We start from the raw sequence: 14,503 nt of genomic DNA, 5'->3' as shown, positions 1-14,503 counted from the left end.
TTGAATGTTTCTCAGAGTGTCATTAACTTGTTCCACTATCTGGAGTTTTTTCTGCATGATGGAATGAAGGCTCAATGCTGGATCATACACATTCAGGGTTACCTCTTAGGTGCTGCTGTATACTCCAAATTGCATCACATCAGGATGTACAAAATACTGGGTTATGCCACTTTAGTGAGGATCAAACTGATCATGGGGGAGGCTGTGACAGTCAGACTTCTGCATTTCTTGGTTGTTGTTTGATACCAGGATTTGAACCCAGGGGTGCTTAACCACTGAACCACATCTCCAACTATATATATATATATAAACTATATATATATATATATATATATATATATATATATATATATATATATATAAACAAGGTCTGAGTTGCTTAGGGCTTCACTAAATCGCTGAGGCTGGCTTTGAATTCACAATCCTCCCAAGTTGCTGGGGTTACAGGCAACTTGTGGTGTGCCACCACACCCAGCTAGACCTCAGCATTATGAAAAGTGTTTCATACCTTGTGATCACTAAAGCAACCTATGGTGTGCTTTGATTTTTTGTTCTCTCATTTGTTTCAATTAAGATGTAATTTATATACACTACAACTCCCTTTTCAGTGTGAGTTTTGACAAATGCATACAGTTGTGCAACTATAACCACAATCAGGATATAATATACATCACAGAATGACTCTCAATAGATAAGACATGGAAATAACCTAAAGGTCCATCTGCAGATAAATGGATTTTTTAAAAATGTGGCATATACACACAATGGAGTAGTATCCCAACTTTAAAAAAGGGAATCCTGCCATAGACAACAACATAGATAACCTTCAGGACATTATGCTAAGTGACATGAGTTAGTCACAGAGAACTAATACTCCATGTCTATTTGAGGTGTCTAAACAACAAAGATTAAAGCAGAAAGGAGAATGATAGGTTATCAGAATGAGGGCACAGAAGAGGGGAAGTTGCTATTCAATAGGTATATAGTTTCAGTTATGTAAGATGAGTAGAGTTCTAGAGATCTTCTTCTTGGACTCTCCCTGCCCCACCCTGGCATCAGTCTTTCCAAAAGGAGCTCTGGTTAGCCTAAGCCAATCCTGAGACCAGACAACTTAGCTCTAGCTGCTAGAACGGAAGTCCACCAACTGGGTAGTTTAAATTTATTTCTCACAGTTCTGGAGGCTGGGAAGTCTGTGATCAAGGTGCTAGCAGATTCATTTCCCAATGAGAGCCTGTTTCCTGCCTTGTGGACAGCCAGCTTCTTCCCTACACTAACAGAGCCCTTCCCAGTGAACACATATGGAGAGCATGGCTTTCACATTCAAACTGTAGGGACATCACCACTCAGTCTGTAACAACCTTCCTGTTGCCACTGAGTGGTTCAGGCCTGGGTTCTTCTCTCTTTCTACAGAAGAGGGCAGACACAGGGCATTTGGCATCTGGGCCACTCACTTGCTACCAACCTGAGGACAAGACCAGTGCAGAGAGGGCAGAGCCAAGATCATCACAAATCTAGGAGCCAGCACCCTATCTACAGACACTCCTATCTACAGACACACTGTTCATTTGGAGCTTCAGTCAGCAATGAGAAAACGAGTGATGGGCCAGGTCAGAATGTCACTTGGTTTCTTTCACAAAAACCCTTAATTAGAAAAAAGAAGAAGGAGGAAAAAAAAAAAACCCCTCACATATACTCCTTTACATTCCTGTTTATTTTTCCTGCTCACAAAAGCACCTGAAAGTGCCTTTCAAGCAGAGAAAATGCCACAGCAGTTCCTCAGAAGCCCAATGCTGAAGTCTCAAGGTGGAAGCCAGGAGACCAGGCCAGGCACCCCCAGCATCCTGGAACTGGGGCCAGGCCCAGAAGAGTTTTAGAGGGCAGCAACTCGACACACAAAGGGCAGCTCTGCACAGGTCAGGAGCACCCTTCTCAGCCCAAGGAGCTCATCAGGCTCTGGGCCTGCTTCAGTTCTGCAGGGGCAAGAAATGGACAGGAGGGAAGTAGTCAAATGAGGTCTGGGAGGGCCCCTCACCCCTCCAGGTGCAGCTGAACCTCACCTGCCAGGAGGACCTGGAACTTGTCTGCTGAGAGGGACATGACCACAGGCTGAGCCGAGGCACCTGGGGCAGGTGCCACCTCCAGTCGCAGGTGCACCATGGGCTCTTCCACAGAGCGCAGCAGACTGGAGCTGAGAGTATAGTCCACCCTCCAGCCCACTCCTGCCAGCCTGTTCACTGTGAAACAGGGTAGGACATCTCTCAGGCAGGTGAGCTAGGCAGCCTGCGGTCCACATCCTGGTTTGGCCTGTAATACCTCAAGGCTGTGTGGTCTCTCAAGCCCTTGCCCTTTGACCCAGGCTTGGTACAGGGCAGGTACTCAGTCATTAAGAATTCAAATATTCACCACAAGCCTCAAAGAAAATAAAAACTTCTAGACTGCAGTCAGGAGATCTAGGGCCAGGTCCCAGCTCTGCACCTGCTCCATGTGCTGAGGCCTCAGAACTGGCACTCAGCACACTGCGTGCACCTTCCAGAGTGGAGCCTGGCACCTACCCTGCTGGGCCCCATACTCACCACGTAAGCTGCAGGCCCGTAGGTGCTCCTGCAAGGGACTCTGCTTCTCCTCGTAACAGCGGCATAGGCTGGCTGCATGCTCTAGGGGCAGATGGCAGTTGGCTGAGGTGGCAGGTAGGGCTATGGATGGGACCACCCAGAGGGCAGGTTTCGGGCTCCAAGCCCAGAATGGGCAGGCACACCTCAGGGTCACATAGCCTGGCCTGCTCTTTAGCAGCCCTTGCCCACAGGTTAACCACCTGCCCGTCCCCATCCTGTACCTTTGGGCAGCCCCAGCTGCTGCAGTTCACTGGACAAGGACTCGCCATCCACACTATGCTTGGCTGCACTGGAGAGGATGAAACTCAACACGGCAACTGTGGCCTTCACATCACCTGACTCTGCAGACCCATGAGTGGGGCAGGGTGTCACTGTGGCTCCAGCCACCTTCCTGTTGCCCTTTCATCTTCAGCTCAGAGCCCAAGGCTTCCTTGAGCCACAGGCACTGCTACTGCCCCAGCAGAAGCCAGCAGAGGATGGGGGCAGGATCACTGAAGTTTCTTCCCCTCATGCTACTCCACTAAGGCAGCTGCGCTAGGGAGGCTGCTAGAGGAGGGGTCCTCCATGCCAGCATCAGGTTGAGAACCCAGGACCACCCAGGGCCCGTGGACACAGTGGCTACTCACCAAACTTAGCATCAGCAGTGAGCTTCAGGATCTTTTCATACTATGGGGAAAGGAGGCCCTCAGGGGGGTGCCAAGCCCTGCTTGGCAGCCCCCACCCCCATCCCGCATCCTGTGTGAGGAACAGGCTGGGGCTGAAGAAAAGGATGCGGGTGTCCAGAAAGGCTGGGAGGCTGGATCACCCACCTCCCTGGGGGTCATAAGGTCATGTGACAATGGGATCCTGGGCTGTACTTACATCAATCCCCTGTCCCAGAAGCTCCTTCAGCACCTGGCTACACAACAGCCGCAGCTTCACAGAGGACTGGAAGGAAGTGCTCATATTAGCCAGACGGACACATCTCACCCCTCACTGCTCAGGGACTGGATCAGACAAGGCTAGCCATGTGATCAAGGTCATGCAGCATGGGAGCATAGGCTGAGAGCACCGAGGCCCCAACCTAAGTGAGATCCCCACTTAGATCCCACCCTCTACTTTCACAAACCCCAGTGCCAACCTCCTCTCCCCCCACCCTGAGAAGACTCCAATCACTCAACAATCTTGGCCAGTGTGCTGATCTCTGCCAGGACCCAGTCAGGACAGTCCAGATCACCACAGAACCGGAACCTCTGCAAAGCAATGAGGCAGGCTCGCTGCAGGGAGGGCTGAGGTGTGACCAAGATCCATGTCCAATCCATGCCACTTGCCCTCCCCTATCAGGGAGAACTCTTCTCCCTGACCCACAACACCACCAGACCTTGTTGGTGTCTACTCCAGGCATTGCTTTCTCTATGACAGATCCCATTCTGAAAGCCCAAGTTTCAGCAAGAAACAAATCTCTCTTATCTCCATTCCAACCCCACCACGGCTCCAGCCACACTGGCTTCCCTGCTGTTCCCCTTATGCCAACCCCATTCCCACCTATGTCCTTACTGTCCCCTCTATGGTTTTCTCTCTCATTTCATTCAGGGCCCTGCTTAAATGACCCTTTGTTGAGTGGGCCCTTCCACTTCATACTTCCTAAAATCGCCTCTTGCATAAGGAAATTTGGGAGTCCTGTGGATATGTTCATTATCTTGATCATGGTGATCCAAGGCCCAGCAAGATTTGACCTTTGCTTGCTGCCCTGCCTCACCTTTCACCAACCTCAGATCAACTACTGTAGCTACGAAAGATGCATGCATTCTGGGGGGAACTTTACCCCCTCAAAAGAGTCTGCACATACTCTTCCCTGTCTGAAGATACCTTCCTGCCACTCTTTTTTTAAAATATTTATTTTTTAGTTGTAGGTGGACACAATATCTTTATTTTTATGTGGTGCTGAGGATTACACCCAGTGCCTCATGCATGTGAGGCAAGCACCCTACCACTGAGCCACAACCCCTGCCTGCTTCCTGTCAATCTTGCTTCCTAACCTCTAGTACACAAATGGACTTCACCCAGCCAGTTCCCACTCCACCCTCAGGTGGATTCCATTCTCAGGAAGCTTCCCAACACCATGCACAAGGCACAGTCAGGTCTCTACCCCTGGAGTCTTAACTATGACCCTCAATTCATGCCTCTGACTTCACTCCCTTACTGCCACTTAAGTCCAGCGCCTGACATAGACCAGGCACTCATCTGTTGAATTAATGGATGGATAAGGTGAGAAGTTCCAATATAAAACTACTCTCTGGCTCTGGAAAGAGCAGAGAGGATTCTAATAGTGTGCAAGAGTGGATCAATTCCATGGGACTGGAGGGCTGGGGCAGTGGGCACCTTTGGAGGCCCTCTTAGGAACCCTATAAGGATTCCTGCTCCTGTCAACCCCCAGTTCCTGCTCTGGGAGGCGAGGGCTCTTTCTTCCAGTCAAAAAGCAACCCAGGACTCTAAGCTGGTGGGTCTCATCTGTCCCATCCCAGGGCTGAGAAGCAGGGGACGGAGAGGGGCCTTTCTTTCCTGGACCCTCAGCCCTCACCACCGCCCCCGCAGTGGTTAAGATGAGTAATTCCCCGCTCCCAGGGCCACCGTCACACCCTTCCCGCCCGGGCACCCAGGCATTACATCTCGGCTGGTGCCTCACCATCGCGCCAGGAGGCCGGGGCCCAGGCCTTGCTTCTTCCGGTCGCTCAAGGTCAGCTGATCCCGCGATCACGTGATCCGCCTCCGCGTCTGGGATCAGCGTCTGGGAGGGTAGGGCCGCCCCGCGGGAGTGCGAGTAGGTCTCTGCTCGCTGGAGGTGCCAGGGCTCACACGCCAGCGCGTTCGCCACTGTCTCCAGAATCCTTCCCTGAAAACCGCCAGCGCCATTCCCCAGGTTAACTGAGGGCAGAAGCAAGGCAGCAGGAAAGGAGGAGGGAAGTTATTTCATTTGTTTAACTTGGGCAGGATCCCGGCGGCCAGGGGTATTCGGGTCTTTTCCATGTTTTCCACCATGAAGCGATCGATTTACAGCTGTGGGCTGTGCAAAGGGCTTATTTTAAAAACTTTGTTGAAATATGGATACATATACAGGAAATTGTGCATAATTTAAGTCTAAATTCTTTTCTAAGTATAAAGCTTAAAGAATTTTTGTAAACTGTACACTCCATGTAACCAGCACCCATATAAGGAAAGAACGTTTCCAGTACCTCTGCTGTCTCTGTGTGCACGGGTATTTTATTTCATTTTGACGAACCCTCCTAGGTGCTAGCAGAAAGGATGTAACAATTTACAGGATCAGGAAAACCCTTTTCCTACAGCTTCACCAACATCAAACTTTTAAATTTAATTTTGTCAGATCTGATGAGAGAAAAAAAAAATTTTTTTTCTCTAAATTGCAGTAATGTGCTTGCTGAGTGACTCAGCAACTGCGGGTCTAGGAAAAGGAAGTTTCCAACGTTGACTTGAAAAAGCTTTTTTAAAAATTTTTTTAATTTTATTTGTTCTTTTTATATATGCATGACAGTAGAATGTATTTTGGCATATTATACATACATGGAGTATAACTTATTCTAATTAGGATCCCTATCTTATGGTTATACATGGGTAACCCTGGTTGTGTGTTCAAATACAAGGCTAGGAAAGTTATGTCCCCTTACTTATACTGTCCTTCCTATTCCCTGTCCCCTCCCTTTCTTTTGTTTCCCTTTGACTAATTCAATGGACTGCCTTGAAAACTTTTTTTTTTTTTTTTTTAATCAGAAACTAGACTAAGGAATGAAGAAGAAATTGAGTAGTTTGAAATCTTTCCTCTCCTCAATATTGTGGCTGTCTCATCTACACTAGGTCTGCTGAACATCAGCCCTTTAAGCTTTCAAAGGACAAATAGAAGGCCAGGGATGTAGCTCAGTGATAGAGTGCTTGCCCTGGATTTGATTCCCAGCACTGCAAAAGAAAAAGATAAGGAATAGATTTAGAGTCCGTGAAAATTAAACTGCTTCGTAAAATAGAAAGAAATCATGTCCCAGTTTGCACTAATATGGATGCCATTCATAAAGTTTTTTAAACCCAGCATATCGAAGACAACAATGTATTAAAATATCATGCCATATCAAAATTATTTTAAGAACATTTGAATGGCTCAATTTGTATTTAATCATATCAATAGGTGGATATATTGAAAAATCATTTTTTTTAAAATGTTTTTTATTGTAGATAAACACAATACCTTTATTTTATTTTTTTATGTGGTGTTGAGGATCGAACCCAGTGTCTTCCACATGCAAGGTGAGCACTCTACAACTCCAGCCTTGAACAATTATTCTTGATTAAAAAATAGAAAAAAGGAAATGAGAAATAGGTGAAAACTGCCTTAAGTTGATAGAGTATTTGAAAAACAAAAGAGCAAACATAACATCAGACAGACAAATTATTTAAATTTGGGAATAAGGTAAAAAGGTGGACAGAGTGTCCTTTTTATGTCATTAGGAGCTTCATTTCACAGATATTTGTTTCACAGATGAAATTATTTGGTTACTTACAGCAGTGATTCTCAAACTTTGGAGTGTCCCTGAAGGACCTACGGTCTTGTTGGAACAGATCACAGGGTCCCTCTCTGGACACCTACTTCAGTATGCCTGGGGTGGGACCTGAGAATGTGCATTTTCAACAAGTCCCTAGGTGATGGCAGTGCTTCCAGTTTGTCATCACACCTTGAAAACCACTAATAGAAAATGCAACTGAAAGTTACATGTGAACTTGCAGATAGAAATTCTGTTCAGTAGAAAAGATAACCCAGGACAATTATAGCTTTCTTGCCCTGTAGAACATTAATGAGTTTTGTCTCTAACTCAGCACATATTTCAAAATGCCTTTCCTGATGTGCTATAGATACTGTCTCAACTGTTTCTTGAACTGCCTGTGCCATCTTGCTCATGTACAGGCCCAGAGCCCTGACCCACTGCAGGCCCCACTCCTTCCCAGTGTTCTCTAAGACCAAAGGCAACTATGGTAAAGTGCCCTGTGTCCTGGGGGCCAAGAAAGGTGAGGGGTTGTCCCACCTACTGTCTACCAGGCCCCAGGGCAAGAATAGCCCCATCCACCCAAGCCTAACACCATATCCTAGGGACCAGTCCACTTGAAAGCAGTAGCTCAAGCTTCCCCCAGTTCCCCAGAGAGGATTTCCTTGACCACAGGCACTACCCAGGATGTGGGTGGCCCAGAAGCCTGGATTAGCATGGATGTAGCCACAAATTTGACTCTCAAGAACTTCCAGGGCTTCTGGTAACTGGTTTATATTTGGGTTTGCAAATGGAGGCTATCCCCCAGCAGGAAAGCAGGGAACAGCTGTTACACACATCAGTCCTCTGCAAGGAGAAGTTCTCCAGGCTCAGGGCAGCCATTAGCCTTTGGCCCAGATGAGTGGTCCTTCAAGTTGGGTATGGTGGTGCATTCCTATAATCCCAGTGTCTCAGGAGGCTGACGCAAGAGGATTGCAAATTCAGAGCTAGTCTCAGAAAATTAGCAAGACCCTAAGTAACTTAGCAAGACCTTGCCTCAAAATAAAAAATAAAACAGACTGGGGATGTGGCTCAGTGGTTATGTGCTCCTGGGTTCAATCCCTGATAATTCCACCCCAAAAAAAGTAGCACCTCAAATGGGAGCCCCTCTTCCCACCTTCTTGTGTCCCTACTATCCTCACCTGACTGGTCTCCCGCCACCCCAGCCAAGTTACATTCTGGAAAACCTCTACATGTCCTTGGGAAGTCACTTCCTTCTTCTCAGAGCGGTTGTCCCCACCCCACCCCCATTTGCTACCTTTCATGCAATGCAGAGAGATGACCAGTTTCTGTTCCTGGGTCAGAGCAGAACTTAAGGGGCCAGGTGGGCCTGATGGCCTCACTGTCCCCCTTTGTCCTTCCTACAAACAAAAAAGGGGCAAGATGACTTGCCATCTGCCTTGCCTCTCACCCCACCGCCCTCCAGGCCAGAACTGTAGAGTCCTCCCTCCTTTGCTCATCTGGAGTAGTAGCACTGGATGGAGGGATTTTTTTTTTTTTTCAGTGCTAGGGGTCAAACCAGGTCCTCTCACATGCCAAGCAAGCGCTGTACCACTGAGATACACTCACAGCCCTAGAGGAAGACAGGGATGGGGCTGATCTGAAGGGCGGGAGATCATGGACAAGTTATGGGGTACAGTGCAGTGGTGAGGGGTAGATCAAGCTCTCTAGGCTCACCTGAAACAATGGAGCCAGCACTCCCTTGTCCAGCCCCACCTACCTCACAGGTGGAAAGGGGGACTACATAGAGAGTGGAGGCAAGCAGAAAAGGCCAGGCCACCTCCATCTGACCTTCTACTGGCCTGGGTGAAGGGTAGAGGTCAGAGCTGGAGGTCTCCAGACCCCTGGCCCTGCACTGGTGGAGGCAAGGCCCAGGCAGAGGCAGGGACAGCAGCACCCAAGTCACGGAGCCCATGGAGGAAAGAACTAAACAGGTCCTGGAACCCTGGTGCTAGCTTAGGGCCCCTCCTTCCCCCACAGATTGAGGTGGTGTCCAGTTTGGCCTCTGGTCAAGATGTAATCTTCTGGCTTCTGACTCCAAAGCCCACCTTACCTCACCTTTCCCTCTTCTCACCTGAAGCTGGCATGAAAGTCCATATGAAAGGTGAGCATTTCCCTGAGCAGGGCTATGGGGCTGGGACACAGCTCCGGGGCTGGTGCAGGCAAGGTCAATCCCTGAGTCTTTGCAATTCGCACCCTCAATTGAGCCTTGCCCCACCACACAGCTATGTTTAGGGGCTTCATGGAAGGCCAGGGGATGTCAGGGACAAGGCCTTCCTGAGATATCCATAATAGCACTGCTACTGCCAGACCCACCACAAACCCCGTGGCCCCCAGTCTGCCTCCCAAGCTTTCCTTGCCTCCCCTCCCCAGTCTGCTAAAAAGGGAACTGGCCCCATCCGGACCCACTGGAGAAGGGTCTTGGGAAACCACCTGTTGGGAGATTAGCTCTACCTTGGTTTACTCTTTCATTCCCTAAGCATCCACTATCCACATTGCAGAGGCTGGCTTTGAAGTTGTAGTCCTCCTGTCTCAGCCTCTTCAGCTGGAGTTACAGCACCCAACCCATCAGCTGGAGTTACAGCACCCAACTCCTCAGCTGGAGTTACAGCACCCAACCCATCTCCCACTGTCTATTTTTCTTTTTCTTTTTTTATCTTTCTTGTGGTGCTGGGGATTGAACCCAGGGCCTTGTGCATGTAAGGCAAGCACTCTACCAACTAAGCTATATCCCCACTCCCCACTAGGCCAGCCTGGAGTGATAGGTCAAGCAGGACACTTGCCCAAAAGTTCCCTCTCTGTTTGGAGATGGGCAGACTGTCGGACTGTAAGATGCCCTTTGGTGGGGGCATGCCAGAGCTTCGGGCAGGAGAGAGCCTCCTCCAAGGAATAATGGAGAGTTTGAATATGGAGGGGGTAGAGGCAAACACATGGTGAAGGCGTCCACACGAGGGCTCCACAGGTGCACAGGCTCAGAAGACTTGGGACAGATATTGTCAGGAAGACTACTTGACCATCCTGGATCACAGGTAAAGGCTTCATGTTGATATGTGTTTATTTATAGTATCTGGGATTGAACCCAGGGCCACTCGACTACTGAGCCACATCCCCAGCCATTTTTATATTTTATTTTGAGACCAAGTCTCACTCAGTTCCTTAGGGCTATAATAAATTGCTGAGACTGGCTTTGAACTTGTGATCTTCCTGTCTCAGCCTCCTGAGCCACTGGAATTACAGGCATGTGCCACCACACCCGGCTCATGTTGATTTTTTTTTTTTTTTTTTTTTTTTTTGGTACTGGAGATTGAACTCAGGGGCACCAACTGAGCCTCATCCCCAGCCATATTTTGTATTTTTTTTTTTTTTAGAGACTGGTCTCTCTGAGTTGTTTAGCAGCTAACTTTTGCTGAGACTGGCTTTGAACTCAAGATCCTCCTGCCTCAGCCTCCCAAACCACTGGGATTATGCCACACATGGCTCATGTTGATTTTTATTGTTATTTTTTTGTTACTGGAGATTGAGCTCAGAGGCACCAACTGAGTCACATCCCCAGCCCTATTTTGTATTTTATTTAGAGGCAAGGGTCTCACTGAGTTGCTTAGCACCTCACGGTTGCTGAGACTGGCTTTGAACTTGTGATCCTCCTGTCCCAAGTTGTTGGGATTATAGGCATGCGCCACTGTGCCTGGCCCCATGTTGATTTTTAAAAGATGGTTTTTTAATACACTTAAATTACATAACTGAACATGATTACTATTATAAAATTGTGTCTGAATATTATCATGTAATAATCACAAAATATAAAAGTTAAAAACAAACTAAAAAATCAATCAATAAACCTCTTCTCTCCTCAAATAACAGTGTTTTCCCAATTCAACTGTACATGTAAATTTTATGAGATGCCATCTTGAATTCTTAGAAAAATATTGCCTTGATAGTAGGCCTAGATTATGCTTGTAGTAAATCCTTCTCTGAAACTGTCCTAATGAAGATTAAAAGCAAACCTTAAATGGAGCCAACTTATTTCAGGTAATAGGTGCTGGAACAAAGTACAACACTATGTAAAGGAAAACAACAAAATCCAGCATCCACAACATAAATGTCATAATGTCAATCACCCAGTCAAAACCTTGGCAGTCAAAAACTGCCAAAGGGCTGGGGATGTAGCTTGGGGTAGAACACTTGGCTCGCCAAACACACATACACACACACACACACACACACACACACACACACAGTGGGGGGGCGGGGATTAGCAGATAAAGACATTTAAAATCTGCTGTTATAAATATACTCCTTGGGCCAGAGTCATGGTAGAGCACTGGCCTAGTGTGTGTGAGGCACTGGGTTTGATTCTCAGCACCACATAAAAAAAAAAAATAAAGTTATTTTAAAAACTAGATGACCATCTTTTAAAAATACATACATACATATACTCCATGAAAAATTTGAACATGCCAGGTATGGTAGTGCATGCCTGTAATCCCAGTGACTCTACTGGCTAAGGCAGGAGGATCACAAGTTCAAGGCCAAACTCACAGTGAGACCCTGTCTCAAAATAAAAAAAGGACTGGGAATGTGGCTCAGTAGTAAAGCACTCCTGGGTTCAATTCTCAGTAACAACAACAAAAAAAAAAAAAAAAAAGGAGAGAGAGATCAGTGAAAGTTTTTTTTTGTTTGTTTGTTTGTTTTGTTTTTTAAATAAGAATCTCTGGAGATAAAGTCAACCTGCGCAGCAGTAATAGCAGATTAGTCACCTCAGGGAAAAAGGTCAGTGAATCTGAAGGGAATGAGCTTGACATTACCCTCAAAAAAAATCAAAAAGCAAAACAAAACAAAACAAAAAGAGGAGAACATTAGGAATTTGTGAAAATAATACCAAGTGGTCTGTTATTTCTGGAATCTCAGAAACATGAGGGGACAGAAAAATACTTGAAGAAATTATGATGAAAAATTTTCCAAATTTAATGATAACTATAATTTCACAGACCCAAGATCCTCAATGAACCCTAAGAAGAAACCTACACCAAAGCATAGCATAATAAAACTGCTTTTAAAAAGTCATAAAGAAGCCAGGTGTGGTGACACATGCCTGTGATACCAGCAGCTCAGGAGGCTGAGGCAGAGGATTACAAGTTCAAAGCCAGCCTCAGCAACTTAGCAAGAATCTTTCTCAAAATTAAAAAAAAAAAAAAAAAAAAAATCTTAATGTAAGGTCAGGCAGCAGCGACCAAAAGGAGGCAGATTTTAAAAGGCTGCTGAACGAGGCTTTGTTGAGATTTCACTTCCAGTTGGAACCCTCAGACCAACGGAGCAGGTCTAAGGAGAAGCGCGCTGGGGCTCAACTGGACTGGAATTTTTATTGGGCTTAGGGCAGCAAGGGAGGGCTTGGGACAGGAAGAGAGGTTTTTAGGGTCCCTTGTCCTACTGGGGTTGGTCAGGGGTAGCTAGCCAAGATCCAGAATTGGCCAGGAGACCATGCTGATTGACAGGCAGTTCACTCTGGGCTGGAGTTGTGGCTCAGTGGAAAAAACTCCCCTGAGCAATCCCTGCTACCAAAAAGAAAAAAAAAATCTTTATTCAGTAAAAATATTCTTAAAAAATGAAGGCAAATGAGTTTCCTACACAAACAGAAGCTAGTTGTCACCAGCAGACTATACTACAAGATACATTAAAATTAAACTGGGTAAAGTGGTGTATGCCTGTAATCCCAGTGACAAGGGGGGGCCAAGGCACGAAGATCTCAAGTTGGTGACCAGTCTTAGTGGGACCCTATCTCAAAACAAAACAAAACAGAACAAAAAATGGACTGCCGATGTAGCTTAGTGGTTAAGTGCTCCTGGGTTCAATCCCTAGTGCCAAAAAGAAAACAAAAAGTTAAGCATTGGGGCTGTAGATCAATGGCAGAGCACTTGCCTAGCACATATGAGGCACTGGGTTCGATCCTCAGCACCACATAAAAATAAATAAATAAAGGTAATGTGTGTTAGGTGCAGGCAGGCTGAATAAATTGAATGCAGGGCATGCCAAAAAAAGTTAGCTGAAGGATGACCTGGCTTCTCAAACCCCCTGTCTGGTTCTTTATCACCTGTTTGCTTCAAGCCCAAATGCCCACTCAAGACTGAGCTCTTCACCCCCCTGCTCAAGGCCGAACACTTGACCCCCCTTGTGCCAACAAGGCAGCTTGCAGACCCAGAGACCCCATTAGATTTGGGCTATAAAAACTCCCTCCTGCCGGGCCCCTCTCTCTCTTGCTCTCTCTCTCTCTCTCTCTCTCTCTCTCTCTTTCTCTCTTTCTGTTTCTCTCATTTCTCCTCTGCTGCACTGCTGCAATAAAGATCTCTTGGTCACTCCGAGTGTTGTGGTCACTTTCCTTTCAATGTGTCCATATACAATTAAAAAAAAAAGAAAAAAGTTAAAAGAAGTTCTTTAATCAGAAGAATCATTTGAATCTATACAAAGGAATGAAAAGCAGTGAAAAGACAAATATGTGGATTAATGTAAAAGAATATTTTCTCTTTTTGATATTTAAATATAATTGACTGTTTAAGACAAAGGTATGTTGTGAGGTTTATAACATAAGTCGAAGTAAAATGAGGAATCACACAAGGGCAAGGAGAAGAAATGCAAGTACCCCATGATTATAAGGTAACAGTCACTGTTGAGAGCCCCTCACCTCTGCAGAGCCACCTGGAACAGTGTGTTGCTGTGGCAGGGTGAAGGGGGCCGTTTTAGAGATTTCCACTTGGCCCTTGCTACTGTACTGACTCATATCCACAGGTCAGGGAATAAGTGTGTGAGCTCTGTTAGCTTCTAAGCATACTGCGTCAGTTGTAAGTGGGGAGCAAGGCTGTAACAGGGAGGGGGGACGTGACCCCTGCCTCCAGGGTTCCATTTATTACCTAGTCTCCTCATGGCCCCACCCCATAGAGGGCAGGGGCTTGATGACATGTGGGTCTTAGGGTGTATTGGCATCAGATTCACCATTTTAGGCCAGGAGCCATTTTATCTAGAGATTCTAAAGTTTCGATTCTGAGGCAGAGTTGCTGAACTTCCCTTAAGAACATGTGCCTGCTGAAATGATCAACCCCGCCCCAGCTGAAACTCCTAAGCAGCCTATGAGATTCCTCTTGCGGGCAATAGAGCTGCTCTGTGAGTGCCGACAGGCTGCTGCTTTCCCGGTTGGTATGCCTCCCATTACTGAGGATAAATCTCTTGTGTGGGATTCCAGTATGTGGCATGGTCTTTGGACTTTGTGAGTGTCCTTTTGATGAACCTAGCCTAATTCCATTTTAACATTGGGAGCCATCTCATCACAAAGTCATGCAA

The 14,503-nt window shown here is 46.6% G+C and overlaps 1 protein-coding gene across 2 annotated transcripts; it reads right to left on the bottom strand.

Moving 5' to 3' along the window:
* Positions 1-1,693: 1,693 nt before the first annotated feature.
* Positions 1,694-5,355, bottom strand: Commd4 (COMM domain containing 4). Of its 2 annotated transcripts, XM_076848697.1 has the most exons (8): positions 5,278-5,355; positions 3,773-3,844; positions 3,474-3,539; positions 3,239-3,278; positions 2,834-2,953; positions 2,574-2,654; positions 2,058-2,234; positions 1,694-1,970 (listed from the first exon to the last, which is right to left on the bottom strand). In XM_076848697.1, exons 1-8 carry the CDS (start codon positions 5,278-5,280, stop codon positions 1,930-1,932), a joined length of 600 nt encoding a protein of 199 aa, XP_076704812.1. In that variant the 5' UTR covers positions 5,281-5,355; the 3' UTR covers positions 1,694-1,929. The 2 variants fall into 2 exon arrangements, with proteins under 2 accessions (XP_076704812.1, XP_076704813.1); XM_076848698.1 differs by lacking the exon at positions 3,773-3,844 and having other exon boundaries at positions 5,278-5,322.
* Positions 5,356-14,503: the final 9,148 nt, after the last annotated feature.

Source organism: Callospermophilus lateralis, chromosome 3, assembly GCF_048772815.1.
Source record: "Callospermophilus lateralis isolate mCalLat2 chromosome 3, mCalLat2.hap1, whole genome shotgun sequence".
Classification (NCBI taxonomy): domain Eukaryota; kingdom Metazoa; phylum Chordata; class Mammalia; order Rodentia; family Sciuridae; genus Callospermophilus; species Callospermophilus lateralis.
This window is presented reverse-complemented; position numbering and strand designations above follow the sequence as displayed.

What these genes read in the sequence shown, in the direction of transcription:
- Commd4 (XM_076848697.1), bottom strand. An exon ending in TTCTGGGACAGGGGATTGAT is followed by an intron (nt 3,279 to 3,473) that starts GTAAGTACAGCC and finishes CTTTCCCCATAG; the next exon opens with TATGAAAAGATCCTGAAGCT. An exon ending in CACTGCTGATGCTAAGTTTG is followed by an intron (nt 2,954 to 3,238) that starts GTGAGTAGCCAC and finishes ATGGGTCTGCAG; the next exon opens with AGTCAGGTGATGTGAAGGCC.